Source organism: Scomber scombrus, chromosome 3 (genome assembly GCF_963691925.1).
Source record: "Scomber scombrus chromosome 3, fScoSco1.1, whole genome shotgun sequence".
In the NCBI taxonomy this organism is placed as follows: Eukaryota; Metazoa; Chordata; class Actinopteri; order Scombriformes; family Scombridae; genus Scomber; species Scomber scombrus.
The window spans coordinates 13,802,455-13,820,620 of NC_084972.1; the positions used below are offsets into that span (position 1 = coordinate 13,802,455).

At 39.7% G+C, this 18,166-nt stretch overlaps 3 protein-coding genes and 3 non-coding genes across 6 annotated transcripts in view; 4 read left to right on the forward strand and 2 right to left on the reverse strand.

Moving 5' to 3' along the window:
• Nucleotides 1-2,959: 2,959 nt before the first annotated feature.
• Nucleotides 2,960-7,002, reverse strand: LOC134003602 (zinc finger and SCAN domain-containing protein 22-like). Its single transcript, XM_062442847.1, has 2 exons — nucleotides 6,822-7,002; nucleotides 2,960-5,548 (listed from the first exon to the last, which is right to left on the reverse strand). The coding sequence occupies exons 1-2, from the start codon at nucleotides 7,000-7,002 to the stop codon at nucleotides 4,629-4,631; spliced, it is 1,101 nt and encodes a 366-aa protein (XP_062298831.1). The 3' UTR covers nucleotides 2,960-4,628.
• A 1,763-nt stretch (nucleotides 7,003-8,765) lies between these two features.
• Nucleotides 8,766-14,340, forward strand: gnl3 (G protein nucleolar 3). The gene is made up of 15 exons (XM_062415940.1): nucleotides 8,766-8,838; nucleotides 9,028-9,086; nucleotides 9,245-9,385; nucleotides 10,023-10,142; nucleotides 10,228-10,308; nucleotides 10,421-10,556; nucleotides 10,685-10,788; nucleotides 11,085-11,232; nucleotides 11,402-11,489; nucleotides 11,697-11,874; nucleotides 11,988-12,130; nucleotides 12,389-12,525; nucleotides 13,033-13,172; nucleotides 13,412-13,481; nucleotides 13,789-14,340. Exons 1-15 carry the CDS (start codon nucleotides 8,826-8,828, stop codon nucleotides 13,887-13,889), a joined length of 1,659 nt encoding a protein of 552 aa, XP_062271924.1. The 5' UTR covers nucleotides 8,766-8,825; the 3' UTR covers nucleotides 13,890-14,340.
• LOC133978252 (small nucleolar RNA SNORA47) lies at nucleotides 10,879-11,013 on the forward strand. Its single transcript, XR_009925012.1, has one exon. It is a non-coding gene; the product is annotated as a small nucleolar RNA SNORA47 (small nucleolar RNA).
• Nucleotides 12,186-12,259, forward strand: LOC133978249 (small nucleolar RNA SNORD19). Its single transcript, XR_009925009.1, has one exon. It is a non-coding gene; the product is annotated as a small nucleolar RNA SNORD19 (small nucleolar RNA).
• On the forward strand, nucleotides 13,593-13,666 carry LOC133978250 (small nucleolar RNA SNORD19). Its single transcript, XR_009925010.1, has one exon. It is a non-coding gene; the product is annotated as a small nucleolar RNA SNORD19 (small nucleolar RNA).
• Nucleotides 14,341-14,542: 202 nt separating the features above from the next.
• The window catches only part of glt8d1 (glycosyltransferase 8 domain containing 1), a 5,471-nt gene continuing 1,847 nt past the window's right edge, over nucleotides 14,543-18,166 (reverse strand). Inside the window, exons 3-9 of the mRNA XM_062415941.1 lie at nucleotides 17,462-17,669; nucleotides 17,248-17,365; nucleotides 17,063-17,147; nucleotides 16,826-16,938; nucleotides 16,505-16,671; nucleotides 16,275-16,387; nucleotides 14,543-15,897 (exon numbers count right to left, since the gene is read on the reverse strand). Of these exons, the coding sequence (XP_062271925.1) occupies nucleotides 15,713-15,897; nucleotides 16,275-16,387; nucleotides 16,505-16,671; nucleotides 16,826-16,938; nucleotides 17,063-17,147; nucleotides 17,248-17,365; nucleotides 17,462-17,669 (989 nt within the window). The 3' untranslated portion in view covers nucleotides 14,543-15,712. The remainder of the gene's footprint in view (nucleotides 15,898-16,274; nucleotides 16,388-16,504; nucleotides 16,672-16,825; nucleotides 16,939-17,062; nucleotides 17,148-17,247; nucleotides 17,366-17,461; nucleotides 17,670-18,166) is intronic.

An 18,166-nucleotide genomic window follows, 5' to 3' on the forward strand; every position in this document is an offset into this window, starting at 1 on the left:
TGATTATACAATGATAATGACTAATCAACAGTGTAGATAGCTTATTGACTCATCTAAAAGAAAAACTCACCAGCACAGCTTCTATTAGGTAGCTACTGAAATTCCATATGAGCAAATGAAAGGTGGTCTATCAGCTACATCTTCCTTCAGTCTCCTGGTTTCTTATCATCGGACCTCCTTCCCTGCTGTGGGCAGCTGACATTTCCTGTCCACACCTTGAGGAGCAAATAGACATGGCATGTCACTGCAGATCACACAATAGTGTGTGACTTCATTCTACTAGGCCTCCTTGTGTTTGCATATAGTCTGAATATTCATAGCTGGCAGAAATGCATTTGCTATTGCTGTAGAAACAGGACAAATTATTGTGACTGAGATAATTATCACAAGAATAAGTGAGTATTCATTCACATCTTAATAGGCGTAAGGTTGTCACTGGAAACATATAACACATTGTAGTTGTTCTACCTTGCCATGTTACAATGAGTGACAGTGATATTAAACTACCATTAGGCCACAATGTGTAAAATAAAAAAGCAAATTTCACTTTCTAGTTCTCCTTTAACAAACTATTCTTGGTTTGCTTTTCATTTGAGGTATATTGATTATGTTTTACCAATCATTCAAATTTGGGGAAAAAACACCTAGAATATTTTCTTTGGTGCGACTCCAATCATCTCACTCACACACAGTGCTTTTGTTCATTGTCAAGTATAAGACAGACTGAAATGGAAAGCACCCCACCAGGTGTTGTGTATCTGTTACTACAAAAAATAATATTAATAATAAATAAATAACACATTGATTGTTAAGATATTTAGTGACTGTGGACACATGATGATATTTTGCATACGGCAGCAGGACAAAAAGATGTATGTTACTGCTTTCCAACAGCAGACAACACACATTTTGTAAGAAAAGCACAGGTGTTACTGAAAACACTGATGATGTCTCAGCTCTATTGAAATGTCCCAGTGAGTCAGCACACACAGTACATCTCATTAATTTCATGATTTACCCCTGTGCTTTTACTATTGTGCCATGACAATGTGTCTTCTTTGAACACGGCCTGTTTCTCTAAAATATTTATCAGGTGATAAATATTCAATATGCTGTGGATATTCCATCAAAATTAATTGCCTGTTAGAAAAAGCAAATCAGCATATATTTTGGTGAGGAAATGGCGACTGGTTAATATCCTCTAGAGCAAACATCCCAGTATCTTCGTCAGTGATTATCATATCTGCATATTTTCTTACAAGGGAAGGAAAATTGGTATTGCTGTCAACTGGTGTGTACCAACAAAACCTTGACATGCTTAATGAATTTGGCTCTACAACAGTGCAAATATATTTAAAATCCTTTGCTTAATCATCCTTTCTTAGAAAATCAAACCTTGGCACACACGTTTATTTAATAATTGATAATGGTTACATTAAATGTAGGAATTATGAGATACATCTGCGCTGTTCCTGAATTGAACTGAATTTTGGCATCATTCAGGCTCCTCCTTCAACCATGAAAGTTCATTTTCATTATCACCTTAAAAGTGAGTTGACTTTATGTGGTATATTTTTTGAGATCAGAGTAGACTATAATAAAACAATATAACTACAAGGCGGGAGGATGGTGTACAATGGGGGATTTTTAATTTGAAAAAAACGGTTTAGGTTTTATTTTAGGTTTGCAGAGGTTTAATTATGCCAAAACTGAAAGTTGTTAAAAATTAGGCAGATCTGGCCATTTAAAGCATAACAGTACTTGATCTCACCTAGATATAGTATTAATTCAATCATATTTTAAATATCATCAAATGTCATCTGAAGTCTTATAGTCTTCTTAAGCACATCTGCTTTTTTCCCAGGTTTTGAGAAATCCATCATTGCCTCCACTCCATTACAAAGCTGATTTGGATTTTCTTTGTGGGACTCAAAGCCCTACAAATGTATATCGATCAACATGTCTTCTTAAAAGCACTGTTCATTTTACTCTGGATAATCTATCGACCTCAGTGTCAGCAATTTTCATGGAGACTATGTATACAGCAAAGAGCAGAGTCATATGAAAAATTTCACATTGAGGTCAACAGACATAAACTTTGTTAGATGGCACTAAACCCAAAGCTACAGTATGTGTCTGGCACTGGTCCCATATTAATCAAACTTATTAAGAATTGCACTTAAGACTGCTCCAAAGGGCCAATTTAGGAATACATGTAGAAGTGGCATGCAAGAGCAGCTCTCAAGTGATCACTATTAATCACATGTATGCTCTGATCAGTAATCAGCCAGGCAGATACAAGGTTTTACTCTACATCTGCAGGGTAATCTACAAAAGCATATATCCATCTATGACTGAAAATTGGCTGAAAATTAAACAAAAAGGAAGATAATTTAGTGGGTGCAAACCAAATTAATGCCAGCTTTTAGTTCTTTGTTTCACTGATACATGCAAAACATCCTGTCAAGAGTTCAATTCAAATGCCAAAACTGGCTAAAACTATCCTATTCTAAATCATAAATATTGCTTCAGCAAATGTATTAGGTATGGCTAAGGAGGTAGAGCAGATTGTCCACTAATTAGAGGGTCATTCGTTTGATCTCTGGCTCTTCCTGTCCTCATGTACAAGTGTCCCTGGGCAAGATATTGAACCCCAAATTGCTCCCGATCGGTGTGTGGGTGAGCATGGAAACACTGTACAGCACTTGAGACAGGAAGCGCTGTACTGCTCCTGATGTGCAGTTTGGCACCTTGCATGGCAGCCTCTGCCATCAGTGTATGGATGTGTATGAATGGGTGAATGTTGGCATGTGTTGTAAAGGGCTTTGAAAAGTTGATAAGACTAGAATGTGGTCCATTCACCATTAATAATGATTTTGTACACTCACTCACCATTTCTTGTTGGTGAGTGAGTTGTCTTTCTTTACACGATAGAAGACAGTTTTCATGGATACTCAATTGCTACTTTATTAAAAAATAACATTTAATATGCAATGATACAACACTGTACAGTAGAGTGTGTGTGTGCAGGGGAAGCAAAGTTGTCCCAGAGTAGACTGAGTGAGGGGCTGCTGGTCAGCTGTGAGGACGTGCTGAAGTTGTCTCATGCTGCATTCATCACACGCAGGGTTTAAGTTAGGCAGGAGTTCCCAGAGCAACTGAGCTTTGACACACTCTGAGGATATTTCGACTTATTTCATTTTGTTCATCTTTTTTGCAGGTCAGTTATTTCCATGAATCCATAAATCCAATTGGAAAACTCACAAACCCTGAGTTTCTGTCTTTGAACAAAACTGTTTAAAATCAGACGTTTGTTTTTCTGGTATACCCTTGTGTTATGAATGCAGCATCCTGAGGAGAAAGTGTCTACTGTTCAGGGAGTCAGTCCAGGATGGGCAGAGGAAGTACCTGATTCTATGATAAACCAATCATCACTTCTGAAAATGTGGTAAAATCAGAAACAAAAACAAAAAACAAAACATGTGTGAACATAAATCGTTGATCATTGCAGACTGACCACAGAACCACAGATAAGTTCAGCTAATACTGTGTGGCCCTATTATAGAGTGAATTTCTGCATCGTCTAGGACAGATGCTGCAGTGCATTTCGTTAAAAAAAAGAAAAGAAAAAAAAAAGACACCACAAAATTCATAAATCCATGATAGGTCGGGACTAGTGGTATTTTACAAAATATCACATTATTTTCACAAAAATGTGGAGCAGTCTCACAACAGAGTTCTCCATATTTCAATGGACAACATGAAGCACTGATGATGTGAGATGGCAGTATTTAGCTCTGCAACAATGTAACAGCACTGAGAAGAAAAAGAAGCAAAAATGAAGAGAAATATGAAGTTAAAGTGTCAGATCAGACGACTCCTTGTAAACTGTGAAAGTTTCATGTCTGTGAGCACAGGTCTGCAGTTGATGGGGGTATTTTAGGAGCCTTTTGTTTGCCTAAATGTTGTGTCATTAACTTGATTTGACCATTTCGAACCGATATGGGAAAAACACAAAAACTAGTGGCAGTGTTAGACTAAGCCAGATGACACACAGGCTTCATTTGTCAAGTCATTTATTCTGTAGTTAATTTAAACTTGAACTGAAAACATGGTGATCTGACTCCTATTTTTAGGCTAAAATAATGAATACAAGATAGATGCCAAGTGTGCAAATTTCAAGCTCCTGTGAACTTGTTGGATATGAAGTGACTGGCTGAAGATAATCTGTGACCGTGCTGAACATTGTTGCATTTCTTAATGCATCTCAGTTTCAAGGCATGTGTGGAAGACTTCATCATGCTAATTATGTGACTAAGGAAGGCTAGATAATTCAAAAAGGCTAGCTAATAACTCAAATTGTGTCTCTGAGATTTAATACTCAGTGACAAGTACAAAATTAAGTAAATGACATACTAAACTGGCTAATACAAAACCTATTGAGGGACTATGGCGTGGAGAAGTATTAGGTTAGATAAAAAACTTGCTCTAAGAGTTGCAATTTTCGTAGTTTTTGGAAAGTTGGAAGAAAAAAGCCTTGTCTTAATGGCAGCGATTTTAGCTTTTTGTAGAAAAGTTTCCCACATCAATATGATTCACAAACTGGGTTGTTCAATAACACACTAGCATCATTGCCCTGAGAAATATGTTCCCTCGCGGCTATGGGTCTGGAGATGCCTCTTTATTTTGTCAGAGCGGCTGAAGCACTTGCCACACACAGGGCAACTGTAAGGCTTCTCCCCTGTGTGGATCCTCATGTGTACCTTCAGGTGAGCCATCTGTGTGAAGCCCTTTCCACAAATCTGACAGCGGAATGGTTTTTCTCCCGTGTGGCTACGCTGGTGCTCCTGCAGCCTCCCGGAGGAGCTGCAGCATTTTCCGCATACACCACAGCGGTAAGGTTTTTCCCGTGTGTGCACTTGTACGTGCACGTGCAAGTGGCCAACATGACTAAATGCTTCACCACAAACCTTGCAGCAGAAGGATGACATGTGGCCTTGTAGAGGGGATTTTTGATGGGGGCAGTCAACAGCATTGGCTCCTTGGTTGCGCATGTGAGAGGCCTGTCCTCTGTTAGCTCCATTTCCAGTTCCCTTAGCACCAACCATCTGTCCTCCATTCTCCACTCCAATAATGTCAATGTTGTTCTCATTTGAGCAGTTTGGGTTGACTGGTGCGAGAGGCTGGGCGCCGCTGTTGGAGGAAGTAGAGCCTCTGTGGTTTCCTCCACTCTCTGCCTTCACGTGCCTCGAGGAGCCTCGAGATCCTGGATCCCGCTCTCTGTTCTCCACACCTTGACTCTGAGGGAGGTTGGACGTGTGAGGGCCATCCTGGGGATACTGATTTCCAACTCGTGGGGGAGTGAACATGTTCTCTGGTGTGCTGCAAGAGCCATGCCCACGAAGTTGATCCTCTCCTTGGTTGGTCCGGAGGTCTCTTTTATCCTTGATCTGAATAGGAATGCGTTCTTCGTGCCCCATGCTGGGACTCCACTCACGCCTTGGATGCTCGCCATCCTCCTCATCCAACAGCGCCATTGACGGACGGTCTGTGAACACAACCGGTAGAAGAGGCTCAGGTTAGCATATTAACAACACTGCAGCAAACACAACTGTGTCTGAGGTACAGCTGAACTCTAGTTGGACTACATACACTACTTGCAGTTCACAACATTTCATGTTTTAGTTCTTAGTTATATATCAAAATGGACTTGGTCTTTATCTTTATTGTAGTTAACTTGAAAACCTCTAGCAGAGCCACTGGTGCCCCTGGAAACGGTAACTGTTCTTCTGTAAAACATCAGTGTTACAGAAGCTACTTGGTACTTTTTCCAGTACCAAATAACAAAGAGCTGAACTCATTACCTTCTCAACTAAAACTAACAGAAAATAGTTGGATGTAAATATACACACTGCCAAGATACAGCATGCGTGAATTCTAACTGAGCTGTTCAGTGTATCCCCCAGGATACTGTAGAGGTGGTAACACCAAAATCCTGACCAATAATAATAGCCTATACAATATACACACACTTAGACATGTTGGACATAAAAGCATGTCAAATATCAGTATCCAAATTTCAGTTATGTTAGTAGAAATTGTGTTAATATCAGGCGAGGTGACCCACCTCCACTATGACACAGTCAGAGAGACCCTCAAACAATAAACAATACTATGAGGGACGCCTACTTAAAGTATTCACCCACTTGGACTTGTAAATGAATTCAGTGAATATAACAGGGATTGGTGACACTAATGTGAAATGCGAAAACAGTAATCCTAATATCGAGTGGAGGATTAAAAATCTCTGCAAATTGATTCAAATGAACAATGCATCACGTATTTACAGTCCTTATAGTTACGTTAATGCCACATTTGGAAACACTGGAGCAGCAGGCTCAGACTCTGGTCTTTATAAAGCTGGAGGACACAATAAACACTTTGACACAACACGTGAAAAGTGTATGTGTGCATTATCTGAGTGTACACCAACTTAGTGCCTGTGACTGTCATATAAACCATGCATTAATAAGAGTTACAGAGGCTGTGAAAACATGCAGACAAACAGGCTGTAGGCTAGTCGGCTAACGAACAAAGGTTGCTAACGTGCTAGCCGCTTCACAACTATAGGAGCTAACGTCAACTAGCTCGCTAAGGCTAAAGTTAACTTGATTAAAGTGAAGCAACATCATTCTGCAGCTATTTCATGTGTTTTATATACGCCCAGTTATTTCTATTCCCCCACACAATGCTACCCTTACAGGCTGAGCTAAGAGGACATAAGGGGAGCGACTCCACCGCTAGCTTTCAGCAGAGCTAACCTGGCCATATTTCAATCCCAGCGTCTCGCAGCCTGCGTCTCAGATGGTCGTTCTCCCGCTCCCGGATCGCTATCTCCTCCTGGTACTCCAAAATCGTGTCCTCGACAGATTTGTAGATCTCCTGCGCAGCGAGCATTAGCCGCTCAGTCAAAAAGACGTTTAAAAACTGCAGTTTGGTCATCGTCTTGGGTTTGCACGGAGCTCTTGCTATCCTCCAAAATGGACCAAAAAGATGCTCAACCCAATCACGTGACCCGGAGTTCTTCTTCTTCTACTCCTTCTTCTCCCCCTCCTTCTTCTCCTCCTTCTTCTCCTCTTCTACCATGAGGTTTTACGGCAGCTGGCATCCATGGTGTTGCATTACAGCCACCGTGAGGTTTTATTCTCCCTCAGTATCCATTCATTTTAAAGTCTCTTCAGTCCAGTCATACTCAAAATTTGGCATCTCGTAGAGACTTGAAAAGGGCCAAAAAAGTGCTCATGTCCCACTTTGTGGACCCGTGTGTGTGTGTGTGTGTGTGTGTGTGTGTGTGCGCGCGCGCGCGCGCGCAATATCTGCAACTTTTGTTTTGCATTGAATATGTTCAGTTGCAATTTCAGTTAGTTTGATATTGATGTAATCACACTCATAGCCAAAAATCAGCACTTTAATTTCATATCAAATGAAATGCTGCCACATCAGAGCCAAAACATTTCCAGATATTAAAAGGAGATACTGGACATCAAAGAAATCTGTATAAATCACATTTCAGTTTATTGGCATAATGTATTGTATCTGCCACCAGAGTGGGCTTTCTGTCACACCATCATCTTGAGATTGTTTCATTGGGAGTGTTATTCAACAGAGTAAAGCAGAGCTGCTGCAGATGAACCAGATACATTTCATACTGTAGAGTAGTCATCATATCGTAACCAAAGTAATTTTATATGCAGTGAAATTATAGGTTTTATTTATTTATAATAATATAATAAACAATATAATAATTATGAGGCACATCTTCTTGTCTTGGACATGACAACATTTCCTGACATGGGGAAAACAATTAGTGGTCCTAGTGGCAGATACTTTTAGGTTGTTTTGCTTTATATAGACTGTATTCCATTACCCATTGTTTTCAAAATGTTTGTATGCACCAGTTAGAGAGTGGAGTGAGTTTGTGTGGGAAATGGCTAACCTCTCATAAATACATAAAACAGACCTCAGGCTAAAGTTCTGTCAGACATGTCAGAAGGCTTAAGATTTTTCGCAACAATGATCTGAATTTTTGATGTTTAAGCTCAGAGGAGTCCACTGGGACATTAGTTAGTGGGCACTTGGATTTTCTAATGGAACTTAATATTTCATCAATAATCTATTTTAATATTAATGTTTTCAAAGCTTTTATGAGTAGTTGTATTTTGTGTGCATATATATCTTTCAATATTTAGCCAAAACCACAATTCCACTACTTTATCAGCTGTTTTAAAACCTGAACCTACCCGATATCTGAGCATTTTAGGGATGTAACACCTCTTGGATTTCCAATGAAGATGTATGCATTGATGTAGTAATCAATAAACCATATTATCAGTTGCTTATATAAACATACTTTAAAGGAACTGTTTTTTGTAAAATTATTATTCTGAATAGTTCAAAAGCCGAAATCCCAATTTTGCTCAGGTTAAGAGCAAACATAGGATATCATTTAGAAACATAAAACAGCTCACAAATCAAGTGATACACACACCATGGTTGTGGTATAATTAATCAGGAAGTAGCTTATGTGGTGATTCTCAATAATGTGATATTTTAGTGTAGCTGCAAACATTCTACGTTCAGTTCAGGAATATAAATATGTTGAAATTTTACACAGCAGTAAGGGAAGGTCAAAATTAAATAAATTGTCCTCCAGCTCAGCAGGTGGCGGCAAAGCGCGCCTGCAAAAACGGAAACGACCAACTTGTGAGCTCCTCCACGTGTGAGAGCAGTGCAGCTAGTCACATTGGCAGGTCAGCAGCTCCACAATGAAACGACCAAGTAAGTTCACGATTTATCGTCATTTTAAACAAATATATTAACTTATAAAAACTAACTAAGGCATTCTTTTCCTGCTGTCTTCTCCGCGAACCATAATCACTGCTAATAACTACCACTGTTTATTCTGCATTAGCTTCGTATTTAACAAGCCATGCACCCAACGTGTTTTCTTCTTATTTTTGTCTTCAGAGTTAAGGAAAGCAAGTAAGAGGCTGTCGTGTTCCAAACGGTATAAAATACAGAAGAAGGTATGTGTCTTCCACCACATAACAAAAAAAGATTTTTAAAATTAACTTTTTACTTTAAGGCCTGTGTCGGAGATTTGAGGCTGCTACTGCTAATTTCTGTTTGATACATTTGAACGTCTGAGAGTTTGAGTTACATTTATCTTTTCTTGTGTTTTCAGGTCCGAGAGCACAACAGAAAGTTGAGAAAAGAGGACAAGAAGAAAGGAGTGAGCAAACGAGTGAAGAAAGATCCCGGAGTGCCCAACAGTGCTCCCTTCAAAGAGGAGGTCCTCAGGGAGGCAGAGCAGAGGAGGCTACAGGTTAGCGCCTCTCAATCAGCACTCTGTAGTAATGTGTGCCTGTAATTCATATATATTATACTTTATACTGGTGATCTTATTTCAACTAAATCAAGGCATGCAGCTTTATAATGCTGCACTGAGCTTCCGATTTAGGGATAAAGGATAAAAATTGCTGATTGGAAAAGCCTTAATGCAGTTTAAACCCTTTGTCTCACGAAAAGAGGAAAAAGGGTGATTACACCGATATTTCTTCATCTAGACTACATCAGCCCCGATTCAGGTCAGAAACCCTTATACTAAGACTTGTCAAATCTGGACTAAATTACCAAGAAAAAACTCGAGACTCATTAAAAACAGTTTCAGATTTTTTAAACTTTTATTCTATTTGTGAGAAAACAAAAAGGGGTGATTTCACTGATATTTTTCCATTCAGAGTGCATCAGCCCAGATTCAGGTCAAACCCCTATCTGGACTAGATTATTATTATTACTATTATGATGATGGATTACTATTATTAAGATTATAAATATGATCATTTTCGTTTCTCTTAAACTTCCCTTTAACTGTGATTCAGAAGGTAACGTAAGCATCGCAATGCTGCACTTTTCTTTATTGCCCAATCAATATACTCAGTCAATACATTTTTTTGCCATAGATTGAAGAAGAAAAAGAAAGAAGAAAACAAGCTAAAAAAGAGGAGCGAGCCCAGAAGAGGAAGAAGGAAAAGGAGGATTCGAGTAAGGAAACAGATCCCAAAGCCAAAAGAGCTCGGCAGGTAAAAGACTAACGCAGCAATCAAACAGCAAATCAGAATTTAATCACTTAACTGTTTACTCAATTTTTTTATATCTAATTTCCAGGATGAGAATGAAACGCATTTAGACAAACGGATCACCCCAGACAGGAACTCAAAACAGTTCCTTTGCTCTGAATTAAACAAGGTAACACAACCTGCTCCCACTCAATGTTTTACTGTAGGAAGAAATGAAATGTTTTTTAAGTGCTCAGTCGAAACTCATCTGACCATCCTCAATATGATCTCCCGCTCTTCAGGTAATTGACGCGTCTGATGTTGTATTAGAAGTCCTTGATGCGCGTGATCCACTGGGATGCAGGTGTCCACAGCTTGAGGAGGCGGTGCTGCAGAGGGAAGGCAACAAGAAGCTGCTTTTGGTTTTAAACAAAATAGGTAAATGGATATGAGACACTTCTGTGCTAGTTTTATTGTCAAGTACATACATGGATTATTAGTTTTGTGGTCTAGTGTGAGTTTGAAAGGACAATATCTGTTATTAAAGTGTGTTTTCTGTGTTGTAGATCTGGTACCTAAGGAGAACGTGGAGAGGTGGATACAGTGTCTACAGCAGGAGTTTCCAGTTGTGGCATTCAAAGCATCAACACAGATTCAGGACAAAACAGTGGTAGGAGATGCATTTTATACATCAGTGACAGACGATTGCTGACAATTTGCTTGATTACTAAGAACTGTCTTTCGGTTCATTTTTGTTCCATGGAGGACTGAGAAGGTTGAGCAGCTTGTGTTGTGCTGTTATAACTGGTTATAACCTCCAATAGTAAAACACAAACCACTCTGTTCAGTGGCTCTGTGCTGTGCAGAGCCAATTATGTGCGTTTGTGAACAAAACAAGATAGGTGTTTAGTGGGTCTTTAAAAAAAAGTGTTGCTTTAAGTGATTTTATTGTTCTGTCTTCATCAGCGAGCAAAGAAGAGCAGGATAGTAGCCTCCAATGCAGTATTGGACAAATCCAGAGGAGCAGTCTGCTTTGGAAACAGTTGTGTCACTGAGCTCCTGACAAGTTACGCTGCAAACAAAAGTGCAGATTCTCTCAGAGTGGGCGTAGTTGGTAAGCACAGTGTTTTGGCAGTATATCTTGTTTGTTTTTTTGACAATAGGATTGTTTGAGTGTTGAGTTCCGTTAGGAACTAAAATCCAGTCTTAGGTAGTTGTTTGGTGTAGATTAATCAGTAATTAGTCAGAATCCTCAATTTGACACAATCTCCTTGTATCCTCAGGCTTTCCAAATGTGGGAAAGAGCAGTCTCGTCAACAGTTTGAAGGGAATCCTTGCATGCAATGCCGGTGTCAAGAGAGGCATCACAAAGTAAGAGACAAATAAACTTGGAAGAAAATTATAACATTTTCTCTGGGATCATTATCACACTGCAGATATTGCAGATTTTCTTATTACCAATTGGAATCATTATGAGGATCACTGACAATATGCCAGTGGACAAATTTATGTTTCCAAAATATTTCTTATATCCTTTTATTCCTAGCTTATAATTTTTTTTCCCTGTATCACCCTCAGATCCATGCAGGAGGTGCACATTTTGAAAAATGTGAAGCTTATAGACAGCCCAGGAGTTGTGGCATCACCGTCCAACCCTCCAGCATCTATGGCTCTGAGGAGTCTGCAGGTGGAGGACGGCCAGGGGAGCGTGCTGGAGGCCGTCAGGACTCTGCTCAAACAATGTGACAAGAATCAGGTACAGTATATTAAGTAAGAGCATGTAATTATCAACTGGTGAGATGCATTAGCTGTTCTCTTGTAAATGAAAGAGTAAAAGGCTTTTAACGTCATCTCTCCTCACTGTTTCAGATCATGCTCCAATACAACGTCCCTGACTTCAGAAACTCTCTGGAGTTTTTGACCATGTTTGCCAAAAAGCGTGGCTATCTTCAGAAAGGTGGAGTAGCGAACACGGAGCAGGCAGCAACAGCTTTTCTTGCCGAATGGACAGGGTGAGTGTTAGTGTTCTAAAGGATCAGGAAGGACAAGCATTGTAGTGCACCAGTGTGGAAATGAGGACAAAATGCATTTCTGGATTTCACAATGAAGACTTCTAATCCAACTCTGATCCAAACACTGTGCCAGGCTGAATATATGTAGTCATTTTGTAATGTAATCAAAATTAGTGTTATTGTATTCTTGGGGCTGTATTTTTAGGGAGTAAGTGTCTCATGAGTCACAGATGTTTGTCTGGTTTGGTTTTCCCTCAGAGCCAAGATGAGCTACCACTGTAAGGCAGGAGAGAACCACTGCCTGCCTGCCTACCTGTCTGACACTGTGGTTGTTGAGATGCAGAGTGGCTGGGATCTAAACCAGCTGAAAATTGGCAATGAAGAAACTTTGAAAGGTACTGGCGTTAAATTTGTATCTGCTTTAACAGAAGTCTGAAAACCAGCCTTATTATGACCACACAGGTCATCTGCACAGGTTCAAAGATGCCAAATAGCCTCTGTGCCTCGTCCCTTATCTTTGCCCACTTTCAAATTTATCTTTTGGGTTTATTAGTGAGAGTATGGGACTCAACGTTTTCTGTAACTTCTGAAACTGAAACATCACATTCATGCCCAGCATGGTTTGAACTCATCTTTTAAGCTCCTTTTTTCAGTCTTTAGATGACTTTGTCACTTTGTAGAAGAGACTTTCTGAAAGTGTACGCGGCATATTTAATTTATATATTTTGAGCCTCTCTCCACCCCATACAAATTAGTGCAAACAAGTACTTTTCAAGCATATCTCTTCCCTTGGAACCACCTCTCGGGGCCACTAGGAGGCTTTTAGACTCTTGTAACTGTACTCTATAAGAAAGAATGTAGTCACTCCCGACTGTTGCTGACGCCAACTTTATATTTTAAAGGTGTTAAATTTCCAAACCCAGCCAGCAGTATAGGCTTCATCTCTAAAGGCCCTACTGCAGGTCTGCTGACCGTCAGCGACATCTCTGAAGAAAAACCTGCTGTTGGATCCACAGTCGAAGAAACGGAGAGGAATGATGAGGTAACTATAGATGTGGAGAAAAGAAATTCAGAATCTGCCAGACAATACAGCTGCTTTAAAAAATGCAGTCTGGTCTTCACCCCAGCCTGGAAATGAGGACAAAAATGCAAGTCTTGATTTGTTGATGAAGACTTCTAATCCAACTCTGATCCTGCTGGCAGGAGACGTTTTATTGGAGGTACTCTGTGTATCTTTAGGATTATGAATTAAAATTGTTGACACATTTGCTCTTCTTGCAGCCTGAGCAAACGGCTGAGGACTCAAATACAGCTGAAGAACCAGAGAAACCACAGACGGCGCCGCTCAAAAGTAAGTTGTTTATAAACTTTACTTCCATATGTCAATACAAATGTGCACACCCGTTAGTACATGTTTTTATATCTCACCATCACCTTGGACAAGCATTGTAGTGCACCAGTGTGGAAATGAGGACAAAATGCATTTCTGGATTTCACAATGAAGACTTCTAATCCAACTCTGATCCAAACACTGTGCCAGGCTGAATATTACTCTCAAAAGTAAATTCAGTTTATAAACTTGGCTTCTTTATGTCAATACAAATGTGCACACCCGTTATTACATATTTTTATATCTCACCATCACTTTGTCTTTCCAGAAAAACCAGGTCATGTTCAGTTCCAGTCTGCCCCCATTGACATGAGCCTCTCCGCAACTACGACAGATGACGCCTACGACTTCAACACAGATTTTAAATGAACTCTGCCTTTGCACTTTGTCTTAACTTTTGCCTGAGCCCACATTGTCTGGTGGACATGGAGACATTGGTTTGTCATTGTCGAGGTGCCTTAGCTGTTTCATCATTAAAGGCAAAGTTTATTCAAAATCACAGTTTGAAAGACAGTTGCCTTGTTGACTGGTTTCTGCCCAGTCGTTGGTGTTCATGCCCTTCCATTAAATCAGACAGCGGGACCGTTTCCCAGACAACAACCAGGCTTTATCCTAGACTACTAGGACTGCTCCCATCCCAGAAAGTGGACAGATTTTTTTGGTTATGTATTTATTCATTGACTTCTTCCAGATGTTGTTGGTGAAAGGTTGCCAGTTTTAAGTGTCCAGAGGTTTTTGTAAACTCGTGCTCATGCTGAATAATGTATATAGACTGACTATACGTGTAATAAACCCTACACAAAGCCTCAATCTGTTGTGTTGAATATATCAATCACCTGACTGCATTGTTTTACTGTATAACTTAAGATTCATGTTGTAACAATTTGAACAGTTGTGTTGGTAAAAAGTTCAGTAAATGTTACAGAAAAGAAATTGATACCATCTTGGAAATAGTCAATCTTGAAAAATGCCCTTTTCATTACAGATCATTGGAAATAAGGTCAAAAGATAAAATTCCAATAATAAAAATGTAGCATTTATTTCCTGTACTATACAAAAGATGACATATTTACACCAGCAAGCTGAATGCATTTGAAAAAGTATAAAAATCCTGACCATGATGGGATAAAACACTTTGTGCAAACATTGTTCTTCCATTTCTGCAGTTTGCTTAGTGGTCTGCATATGTCATTTAAAAACCACATTGTAGCAGTTAAGCACGCGAGGCAGTACAATACTGAATTAGTGTTGGCTTATGGCATAATAAATGGATAGCTGGGGCAATTCAAAATGCTACTGCACCAGTAACTTAGCTGCAATTAACTTGTGTTGTACTGTAATGCATTTATAAAGGAAAAAGGACTTGGACTGCATTTTCTGTCTAATTGCGACATCTCACTTGATTAGCCAAGCACAGATCACTGTTAGCTATCAAAATGTGCAATTAAGGATGATAAAATCATTATCAAACTGTTCCACAGGAAGTATTGAACTGAGGTATTGAGATCAGGTGTGTGCATGGCTTATATGATTACAATTAATAACTATGGGGAACATGTTAACTCTGGGGATGACTACTGCACCTTTATAGATGAGGTAACTATAAGATCCTTTAGTTAGTTGCAAATAAAGCAAGTTACTCATTACGCTGCATACAAACACACCAAGTAACACTCACTGATTACTTCTACAATGATGGCTTAAGTTAGTTATGCACATGGTGGTTTTAGCACATTGTCACAAGATATAATTACTGCTGACTGGAGGAACACTTCAGATTCAACACCTCACTGATCACTTTGAGGATGAAACAACATTTTGGTCATATACTAAAAAACACTACTTTTTTAGTGAAACAGTCAAAAGCAATCACAAGGGCACTGAGTTTTTGGACTAAGCAGCTGTGGAAAATGTGTGCAAAGCAACAATATAATCCTCTGGTTAAACAAAAATGTCTATTTTTTGTTTTCAAGGGAAACTAAGTACACGTCTAACTTTTCTGAGGATGACAGAACTCAAAACACAGGGCTGGCAAGTGAGAAGCCCTCTCTTGTATTTGTTTGTGTTCCTGAGATATCACGAGGCGTGGTCCTGCCGGGACAAGGCTGGCATGGCTGGTTGGATGAACTCCCCTCAAAAAAAAAACAAAAAAAAAAAAAACCCAAAAACCTGAAACAAAAAAAATGTTCAGTCTACTTGTCCCCTATGTGTTTTCGCACAGGATGAAATTTTCCTGTGGGGTCTGGAATGTACCACTTGTCCCACACTTCAGTAAAAGAGGAGGTTCTCCCCCAAGGCTTATAGTGTCCATTCCAGTGGAGGAGTTTGGCGGCTTTCACAAACTGTGGCGAGTAGCGGTTACCAGCACCCGTCAGGCCTGGAAGACAAGGTTTCACCATCATTACTGCCATCTGTACATTTATGTCACACCATGTACTGTGTTTGGTGTCAAAAACATTAAAGGAAAGCAGGAATCACCTTCTGGTATTGTAATTAAAGAAATATTCAATTCACAAGTGATTATTTCTGTATCAATAATCAGTTTTTGTAACTTGGAATCTTCATAGAGAATTCTGATACAATAAAACTTGCTGAGATTGACAAGAAAAATTGATATCACTCTTAGGTTTGTCTGTTAAATATGAAGCTGCAGTCAGGACACAGTTAGCTTACGTTTAGCACAAACTGCTCATGCAGCACAAGTCTTGGTATTTTATCTAAAGTCAACTACTCACGGAATACACCAGAACTTACCGAGATGCCTGATGTGCCACATGGGGTCAATGGTGGAGTGACGCTTGTAGAAAACAATAAGGAGTGGGGGAGTGGTGACGCTCTCTGCCAGTGTATTGCTGTACAGATCCTCCCTGAGGAAACCAACAAATTGAGCTTAATACAAAACAGTTAATTTTTGCCACTGTTGGTGTAACTTCACCAGGAGAAACTCCCACTCAGCCTTCATTTCACCAATAATAGTAACTCACTTTGTGTTCAGCTCTTTCCAGTGCTTCAGCTGCCCGGTGATGTTCTGGTTCTTCCACTCAGTCAGATTCGCAATGATGACCCCGGGGTTGAATGAGCATGTGTTAGCTCTCATCCCCAGCTTTTTGATAGCCTCCTTCTTGAAGTCCAGGAAACCTATATAGTTATTCTATTGAAGAGGAAGAAGAATAAGGGGGAAAAACCCATTCAGAGGCCAGGAACTCTAAAACTTGAAAACTGAGCTCAGGTCCATACATTTTTCATGTATGGGAAACTACAGCCCTGTCCTTCTTTCAATCACTACAGAGGTAAGAGGTGCCCACCTGATTTCCAGCCCCTCGAATGATGCCCTTAGCAGACACTGAATCACAGTCATCAGAGAAGGCAGCTGCGTGTCCTGGTTTGAGGGTAATTTCATAAAGCTCTTGAATATCCCCTGAGACCAAAGAGAATAGGCAAAGACCATACATTAAACTATTTCCCAAAGATGTTTTAAAGATTGAAATGCTGCATGAAAAAAAGTACAATATGTTTTGTACAGAGAGAAACACTTTCTTTACCTTGTACAATTATATCATCATCCAAATAGATGGCTTTCTCTGCCTCGGGTATGTATAAAGGCAGATAATACCTAGCAAACGTCAGCTGAAAAACAGACCAAATGAACAAGGTTTGTGAGAGATGAACAAAGCAAACAACAGCATAGATGTTTGTTCTGGGATATTAACAGTACATTCGGTCTCACCGGTTTTTCAGCATCCAGCGTCTGAGGCTCTTTAGATATCTTTCCATTGAGGAGCTCAGGCTTGAAAATAACTATCTTATATTTGATATTTTTTAGAGTCGTCTTACTCAGCCACACTCTGTTGATAAATCAAGGAAAAAAATGTTAGAAAAAGAGACCTGCATTAATATGCCCAAGGCAATATTTCAGTGTGCATGTTGCCTCCATGTCTTACTTCAGGTGATCCACTGTGTCATTCAGGGTCACTATATGGAAGACAACATTGGCTTTGCTGTTACTGTAAACACTGTTCATGGCAGCAACCACAGCACCAAGTCTATCCTCGGCAGCAGTGATGAGAACAGGGATCTCCTCACCCTTCCTCGGCTCGAGTCTGAGGTCCGGAGACAATTCGGACTCAAAGGGAAGAACCACCCCAGCATCTGTATGAAGACACATTTCACTTGCAACTGTAGCTTCATTTGAATGGTACACAATAACAATATGGAAGGTATTCTGAGGAGAAAAGTGGAGCCCACATGTAGGTAGAGACCCCAGCTCAAAAAATAAACGTACCTAAAGCTTAAAGCATTTTTTTCTTGTTTTGTGTATTATTACAAACAAAAGAATACTGAAAGTAGTGTGCCATCCATCCAGGAGTGGCTTAATAAGTCTATAGAGCAAATTAACATGAAAAAATGGCACATACACTCACCCGGCCACTTTATTAGGAACACCTGTGCAATGCAATTCAATACAACAGCTCTGCTATAAATTCTGCTTCTATAAACCTTAAACATTTTCATTTTTTGTTGACATTGTCAGAAAGGTGACAATTCTACTTATGTTTATTATAGAGGCCGTGGTGGTGTACTTGAGTGGATTTTTTTGAAAAGTGTTCCTAATATTTTGCTCTTCTCATGTACGTTAACGGAGTCAA

What these genes read in the sequence shown, in the direction of transcription:
- LOC134003602 (XM_062442847.1), bottom strand. Translation starts at nt 7,002, where the DNA reads ATGACCAAACTGCAGTTTTTAAACGTCTTTTTGACTGAGCGGCTAATG. An exon ending in TGGGATTGAAATATGGCCAG is followed by an intron (nt 5,549 to 6,821) that starts GTTAGCTCTGCT and finishes TTGTGTTCACAG; the next exon opens with ACCGTCCGTCAATGGCGCTG.
- gnl3 (XM_062415940.1), top strand. An exon ending in TCTCAGAGTGGGCGTAGTTG is followed by an intron (nt 11,233 to 11,401) that starts GTAAGCACAGTG and finishes TTGTATCCTCAG; the next exon opens with GCTTTCCAAATGTGGGAAAG. An exon ending in AACAATGTGACAAGAATCAG is followed by an intron (nt 11,875 to 11,987) that starts GTACAGTATATT and finishes TCACTGTTTCAG; the next exon opens with ATCATGCTCCAATACAACGT.